This window comes from Meleagris gallopavo, chromosome 2 (genome assembly GCF_000146605.3).
Source record: "Meleagris gallopavo isolate NT-WF06-2002-E0010 breed Aviagen turkey brand Nicholas breeding stock chromosome 2, Turkey_5.1, whole genome shotgun sequence".
Lineage (NCBI taxonomy): Eukaryota > Metazoa > Chordata > Aves > Galliformes > Phasianidae > Meleagris > Meleagris gallopavo.
Window position 1 is genome coordinate 24,502,622 of NC_015012.2, and position 8,196 is coordinate 24,510,817.

At 36.7% G+C, this 8,196-nt stretch overlaps 2 protein-coding genes across 4 annotated transcripts in view; both read left to right on the forward strand.

The window, feature by feature from the left end:
* PPM1B (protein phosphatase, Mg2+/Mn2+ dependent 1B) overlaps window positions 1–3,942 on the forward strand; it is a 42,350-nt gene extending 38,408 nt beyond the window's left edge. For 2 of the 3 annotated variants that reach the window (XM_003203900.3, XM_010706773.2), the window contains exon 7: window positions 267–1,304. In XM_003203900.3, coding sequence (XP_003203948.1) covers window positions 267–572 — 306 coding nt within the window. In that variant the 3' untranslated portion in view covers window positions 573–1,304. Of the gene's footprint in view, window positions 1–266; window positions 1,305–2,100 lie in introns of those variants that run through there. The other variant, XM_010706774.1, reaches the window with a different exon arrangement.
* Window positions 3,943–6,025: 2,083 nt separating this feature from the next.
* The window catches only part of SLC3A1 (solute carrier family 3 member 1), a 16,707-nt gene continuing 14,536 nt past the window's right edge, over window positions 6,026–8,196 (forward strand). The window contains exon 1 of the mRNA XM_010706816.3: window positions 6,026–6,055. Coding sequence (XP_010705118.1) covers window positions 6,026–6,055 — 30 coding nt within the window. The remainder of the gene's footprint in view (window positions 6,056–8,196) is intronic.

Sequence of the window (8,196 nt, forward strand, 5' to 3'; positions counted from 1 at the left end):
AGGTAGCATTTGACACTGTCCAGCTGAAAGCAAATTGAAATGATTGACAATGCTGTTCTAAAAGGTATCATTTTTTAATTGTTGTATAAAATGAACATGTTCTGAGATGTTGCTTATAAGGTGTTTTTTTTTTGTACTTGCGTTAGAATGAACCTAATGTTTTTTTTCAGTCAGAAAAAGTTGTTGTGTTTTTTTTTTTAAATGTGTTTCTAAAATATCCTAGTTTAACTACTGGTTTTTTTGGGGTCTTGAATCTTAAAAAAAAGGACCCTGCCGAAGCGGAGGAAAGTGGAACGCAGGGAAAATTTGTGGAAGCGCTCAGGCAAATCAGAATAAATCATAGGGGGAACTACCGCCACCTTCTGGAAGAGATGCTGACTAGTTACAGGCTAGCTAAGATGCAGGGAGAAGAGTGCACTGCTGAATCAGCTGCAGCTTCTGCTTCAGATAATCATGCTGGACCCAGTGACCCTGTACCACACAGCCCCACAGAATCTGGGAATCGCCTTGCTGAAATGCAGAGCTCAAGTGAAGATTCAGGGATGAATGAGATGAGCGATAAACAGACATGATGTCTTTGTTTTTCGTAGCAAATTTGATGCTTCTCTTCACTTGGCATATTTGCTTTTGTTTATATCTCACCATTTGTCACATCTATCGTAGAAGTCTGTTTGTTTTCAGTTTCAGTTATTTGTACAGATTGTTGACATAAATATATTTTTCCTTAAAAGTTGGAAGACTATTGTATATTACAGTAGTTGCATTTTATGTTCTTTAGCAGCCAGTTAAGTTCCACGTGAGACTTTGCTTTTAAATCCTGTGACCCCCAACAATAGGAACCTAATATGCTAATGCAAAAATAAATTTAAAAAAAAAATCAAAAAGCATTTAAGTATGCTCTCAGAGAACATTTTGATGGTATGCTTGCTGATTGTAAAATAATTCCCATCTGAATGGTATCTTTTGTGCACACGGTTTGAATTTTATGAATACTTCCATCCTTTTCCCCAGCATCATAACTGCATGTTTGTATTTGAATTGTGTATAGTTTATATTACAACTAAATTACAAAACCTACGATGTCTTAGTTTGTCACTTTTTCTTCCTGAATTGTGTATGTTTTTTTCATTTTAGATTGTATCCACTGTTCGTAAATACTTATTTTTTAGATGACTGTATTCTTATTTTCCAGGTTGTAGTATAACGTATAACCAGAAATGAAAATGTACTTACAAGTAGTTCGTAGTTTCAAGTTCTAAGAGTTTGTGTTGAAGTGAAAATAAAGAATATGCTGTGGAATAATACCTGTATGCATATTGACTCTTTATGCAAGTAATAAACTTACTTTGACATGCTGTCTTTCTGCCATTGAAACTTTTCATAGCTTCTCATTTTAACTCACCATGATATTCATTAGTTTCTACAAATATTTCAGTAATTTTGAGTTTGACACACTCATCCTTAATCCTCAGTTTGTGCAACATTTCTCAATTGCAAGTTAAGCAGCAGCAACATAAATGAATAAACAAGTAGTTCTACTTAGGTTTACCTTCTACCAAATCTTTTACTTGTCTTTTGGTGTATGACACATGCATTTGGGTAGGTCATGGTTGATAGTGGGAATTTACAGTGGTGATAACTAATGTGCTAACAAGTTAAATCTGGAATTGCTGTGTGAGTAGTCAGTCTGTAACATGACAATTGCATAAGAACATCATTGTTCAGCATAGGTACAAATTTCACTGCCTTAATGAAACAGAGCCTGAGGGAAATCTTTTAAGTTTTAGTACTCTGTAGACTTTTTTTTTAAACTCTGTGGATGCAGTGCTATTGATAGCTGTGATGTAGTATGGTTTTAGGTAATGTTTAAGTCTTTATATTATAGTAGTTTTACTGGGTTTATGTCTCATAAAAGTGAATTTTTCTCGTGTAGTTGAAGAGCAGAGCATGTCTGTGTGTGGAATTTGGCAGGTATGAAAAAAGGGAAATGTCTTTTGATGCTTGTGTTCTAATTAATTGTGCCACTTAAATCCAAAGTGCAACAAAATGTTTTCCTTTATTTTGGTAAGAAGTAATATTTCTCCTCTTCTCTTCCTGTAGGGTGCTGGAGATCTAGAAGATCCGTGGTAGCCTTACAAATCTACTAAAATGCTTTTGATTCTGAAAGGGGGAAAAAACTTTTAAATCTGTTTTCTTCAATACAAGGGAAAATTTCTGGTGGATTTCCAACATTTTGTGAAATGGGCAGAAAGATATTAGAATTTTCCATCATTCGTTCATGTTTGTGTTTTCTGATATTGCCACTCTTAGCATTGCCTGTACTACAGTATTTTTACCAGCCTCAGGCATACTGATTACATCTGTAATGAACTTTGGCCCTAAAAAGGAAGGAAGGAGTGATGCTCTCAGCAGATCAGTGTATGTACCTGAGTTGCATGGGATTGTAGTTGTACTCTGAAGATACACTGTGGTTAAATGAAATTACAGCATACAAGCATGAGAGAGTACGAGTAATTCTGTGAGACGTTCCTTATTTCACTTTACCGAGTTGGAAGGCTTTGCAGCTCTGTGGCTTGGAAGTAATTTCAATTGGGCAATATGCTATCAGATGTGTATTATTATTATTATTTTTAATTTTCCAGTTTTACCTGTATTACCAGACCGTTAGGTTTCCCTGCGGTGTCCAAATTGTGATATGTTGCCTACTGCTTGCTTGGAGATAAGTGTATTTGGCAATAATATATGAAGATTCTAGGCATCTAAAAACAGTAAGAATTTTACGCATGTGTACAACACACCCTTACACTCTTGCTAGAGAAAATCTTTTAAAACCAAACTGATGAGTTTCTAGTTAGTAGTGATTTGTTTTGACATCTCTCACAGCTGCAGGTTTTTTAAAAAAAAATGCTGAAAATTTGCCTTTATTATAATGTAAATTGTGATTATTTTTTTGTTCTATATGTGGTTTTCTATAGTTTTTTGATTTTTTTTCAGCTTAAGATACAGACAGAAGTCTTGTGTAATATGGGTATAATTTTTAATTGTTTGCATTATTTTCAAAGTTCAAATTATCACTTTGAGATTACTATAAATACACTTAAAATTATCTATTTTAAATTAAGAAAATATTAGAGATATTTTCATGGGTTCAATGACCTTTCATTTTATAAGCAATGGGCATGGTACAGAGTGGCTGTCATGTAAGGTACTTGAAGATTCTTAGTTTAATTCTATTTTTGCAATAACCTTGACTTTTTCTTCTGACTTCTTTGAGTTGTGCATGTAATGAGTCCAGTAAATGCTGAAAATGGGGAAGAGTAAAGTATTTATCTAAAGTAAAAGCTATTGGGGAGGGGAAACAATGAATGTATCCATCTGTACATGATTTACATGCTGTGGATGCCTTGTAAACATTTTCCTATTTGTTTAAACTGTGTTTCAGCGAGGATGTAATTGCCCTTGTGTGTAGTTTTAAGCTAATGACAGTCATCAACTGGTTTTGTGTGAAATGGAATTCATGGTATTTTTCTGTAACTTTATCCCCATGGTGAGTCTGTATAAACCACATGCTCTTTCATAGCAGTGCCGAAGGCCAGCTTTCCCCATCATTTTGATTCACTGTGTACCTAATTTTTAAATTTTTTTTGGGGGGGTCTAGAGAAGATTATTGCCACAATATATTTTATTTATTCATTAGATTTTAGCTTTGTAAGTTAAAGTGTTCTAAATGACGATGTTAACAGGTATTTGTCCCTTTACTGTTTTTTTGGGGGTTGTTAAAAGATAGGGAATGAAGAATGCAAAATGGTTTATTGTTCAGACTATCCGCTCTGGTCCAACCCTGTACTGATAGTACTTTCCCAGTATGATATTGTGATGTTTCATACAATACAGTGAACATAACCAACTTGTTATCTTCAATAAAGGATTGCTAAAACAGTGTGATATGCTTTATATTTTCTTGAGAAGGATTTGTCAAGAAAGTGCAAGTGTTCTTTATAAAAACGATAGGGTTTACAAGGTTTCGGTGATGGTACGGCCTGGTGATGGATGTGTTATACAGGGAGTGTGGTTCTTTGCCACGGGAAGCCAAGAGTCTCTAAGTAGGCTTCTTTGTGGGTGACAGAACACTACGATCAGTATTTAAAGTTGCTCTAGTAAATTCATCCCAAGTTCAGATGAAATGAGTCTTATTCTGCCTACTGGAGACCATTTGTTTAGAGTCTAAAAATTCAGCTTCAAATTGACCGTTCAGTCGGTTCTCTTACTTACAGTGGAGTTGTTTAGCCGGAGGAAAAAAAGTGCCAACGGAATCCTCCATTGGTGACATTGCAGAAATAACGTGTGAGCACTCGCTGTTGCTGTGCAGTGGGCACGTGCAGGAACAAGCCATAGGTTTTTGAGTCTGCAGAGCGGTTCTTGGGATGCGTTTGTTGGATCTGCTTTTACAGCATAAACATCGCACGATGTCCTGCTGAACTGCAATCTAAACCTTGTTCTGATGTTGGATGAGTTCTTGGACTCCATAGGCTCCAGTTCTGGGAATGCTTATACGTGTGATATTTTTACCTTGATATGTATTACCTCCCATAAATGAAAGGGTTTGTATTTTCTGTAAGTATTTATTGTATAGAAGTGAAGCATGCACATAAGTGTTTTTTTTTTTTTTCCTAAAGAGCAGGGCCACGGCTCATGCAGCTCAGTGAAATGTAAATCAAGACTTCTGTTTGTTCTTTGAAGAAGTGCTGCCTTTAATTGGCGCGTACACCAAGTTTCTAATTCTAATCATGATTCCACTGTTTAGATTTCAGCAGCCTGGGGGGGAGAAAAAACAGCAGCGTTCTTTTAGACTGTGTGTTCTTAGCATGAGAAATCCAAGATGTTTGATCAGATTTGTTCATGGATTTTACTATATGCCATAACTTGTCAATTTTAACATTTGGTTTAAAAATATGTTTTCCTAATTATATTGCCATCTGGTAACTAACGTTCTTTAGTGTAATGCTGAGAGTAGGAAGTGTCACTTCCACCTCAGGTCATTTTGACGTGTCAAATTCATCTTGGATCACCATTTCTGTGAATACTCCTGTACTGCAGACAAAATAGTCTGTGTCACTTCTGAAATCTGCTGTCTGATCATCTTGAGCAAAATAAAGATTTAACTGATTATCATTAACTGATTATCATTAACATGTTAAATGGAATAGGGAATAAAGAAGTAAATGCAAATGCAAGTGTTGTAATCTTGACCTCAGCAGGTTTTTAATGGAGAGTAAGTACAAACTCAAATGAATGAATCTTCATATGTTTTTTCTAAGCCTGTGTGCAAACTGTTGTGGGACTCGACCAAAATATCTGTGCTTTTTATGCTGCCTATATGAATTATGCTGTTATTTAGATGGAGTAAAAAAGAAACGAAGTACATTTGAAATAGATGTCAATTTTTGAGCACATCACAGTCCAAGAACCTAGCTTTACAAGGCTGCTTTCTTCTGTAAGGGTTTGTAATGCTGCTGAATGTTAATAGATATTTTCTATCCAAACACATAGAAATCTGTGTGTGTGTATGTATATTTAATTTGTTCCATGGCAAATGTAACCATAAGCCATGAAACTGGTCAGATGCTGTGTGGTTCTGCACGAAGTTGGTGTAAAGGATGACAAAATTTCAAGGAACTGAGTGAAGATATTCCCAGTTTTCACTTTGTTTGGTTCTAGAAAATTGTGCTTTGAGTAAATGTATCAGTATGCTACTTGAGTATTGCAAACAAAAGCTGAAGCAAAAGTAACCCAAGTTATTGCTGAGGTTCATGCAAAACAAAACAAGACAAACAAACAAAAAACCTGCTAAGCAACTTTCTGATCTTCCAACAAATCCAAGTTTTGTTGATGTAAACAGCAACATTTTAGATTTAAGGATTGTCTACTGCAAACATGTTGCTTTTTGGCTCTAAATTGAAACTTCAAGTTGGAGAGAGAGAGTGCAATTGGTGCAAGTGAACAACTGCACGGGGTGCTCCCAGAGATGAATGCACTTTGGCAAGATCGCACCCAAGTAAGCAGGTCACTGAACGGTTGCGGTACGTGCACGTAAGTATGGAGCTAGCTCATGCAGTTGAAACTGTGCATGGCATCTTAAGCATCTTTTATAACACTTCTGTCCATTTGACAGTTTAATCTTGTCGTGCTTTTATGTTGGTTGTTGATGTACAGGTCTGATTTAGCTTTGCTTTGCTTATACTGACTTAGATTCCCCTAGCCTGTGGCTGCTTTGCTGTCAACCAAAAGACAAGTAACTTCCACATTGTAGCGTGACCAAGTCCCTTTTGTGTTCAGTTGTTTGCATGTGGTCATCTCTCACCTCCCTCATGGACTTCGTTTACATTTGTAATCTGTGCTGCTGAGCTTCTTTCTTCACATCTGAAAGGTGATGTTCTCTTAGATACTTTATTTTTCTGTAAAGTTCTTCTCTGCGGGGATGCCTGGATTTAAAGACTAGTTGGTATTACTGAGAACTTTGTTTGGCACTGTTGAATACTTGCTTTTTCCTTATCCTAAAGTCACAAGGATAGTTTTCTGGAGGAAGAGCTCTTCTCCATCAATTTGATAACCTTTCTGTGAAAGTAACTTACTGATTAAGAAAAGAGAATGCAGTCTGAATGCTTTCTGTGTCTAATTGAAATGTGGTGGTATTTTCTCACCTATTGTGCCAAGTCCCGATAGCCTGGTTTTCTGTTCTCTCAGACTTGAAGTTTAAGGTGAGTTATAGAGAAGTCGAGGCTACATTGTAGCCTCATAGTAACTTTTGGGATTGCAAGGATCCTGCTTTTGACCTTAACAAAACTGGAAACAATCACGTTTGTAAGTGCCCTCCTCAAGTTCTCAGAAGTCCATCTTGTCTGTAAACATAAATACTGACTTCTGTGGCATTTTCAGGCAATGTTGGGATTCTGTTGGATAGTTAAGAGAGACTTTCAAAAATAAGTATTGTTTATAAAAATTGCTATGCCAAATTATGTAAGAAAAGGACCAAATGGGGCTTACTTTTATTAGTTCTGTGAACAATCATTTTGTTATGGGCAAACGTACAAGATTTGTTCTTGTTAGGAAAACTGGAGAACGCTCTCTGAGATTTTATTTTTTTGTCCCTTATCCAGTGATAATCTTCAGTTTGTGAGCACATCTAAACTTAATGGTGCAGTAAAGATTTTGGCCTGGGCATGTAAAGCAAATAAATTTTTTCCGGTGCATTTGAGGCTATATTGCTTCAGCTCTGGGAGCAGGGAATGTGAACACAATAATAAAAACAAAATACTTTTTCTAGTGCTCCTAAATCTGTTTTTATTCTGGCAAGAGGCAGTTGTAGGAAATACTCTGATAGAGCAAACAATGTGCGAGCTGGGTGAGAAGTGTGGTGTTTTACCATGGCTTTTCAGTCTCCTGGTCATGAACACCTTTTTCATAGTGCTGTGTAACAAATTTTAGGTTGAGTACATACTACTCATTGCCACTCATCCTTATCTTAGAAACATTCAGCACATACCATACTGTTGCTGAAGAGATGACACTTATTTAACTTCCTGCTCAACTTTTTGTGGGGAAAAAAAATATGTATCCAGCTGTGTGAGTAATTGCAGCAGTTCTTCTTAGGGGTAGATACCATATTTCAAGTGCTGCTCTGTGAACTGGACAGAAAGACAACATTGTACGTTAACAACAGAAAGGGCTCTGCTGGGTGATTGCTCTTCTGACAACTGAGAAAGAAGGGAAGGACTTGAACAGCTCTTACCTTTTCCTGCTTATTTTTTCATAATATATATGCATTTTTTAGATTCTTTCTTGTGTTGCTTACTTAATGAAGCGTACATCAGCTAGCTGATGAGACATTGACCAAAGGGACAGAAGGAAGGGTTTGTGGAAATTCAGCATCTCTAGTATGTAAAACTTCTAAGGTGGAAGGGACCTTTAAAAGCCATCTAGTCCAAGTCCCCTGCAATGAACAGGGACACCACAGCTGGATCAAGTTGCCCAGGACTGGATCCAACCTTGCCTTGAAGTCTCCAGGCTGGGGGCGTCAAACACATCTCTGAGCAGCCTGTTCCAGTGCCTCACCACCCTCACTGTAAAAGACTTTTTCCTTATATCCAGAGCCTAAATCTACCCTCTTAGAATTGAAGCCGTTTCCCCTTGTTCTAT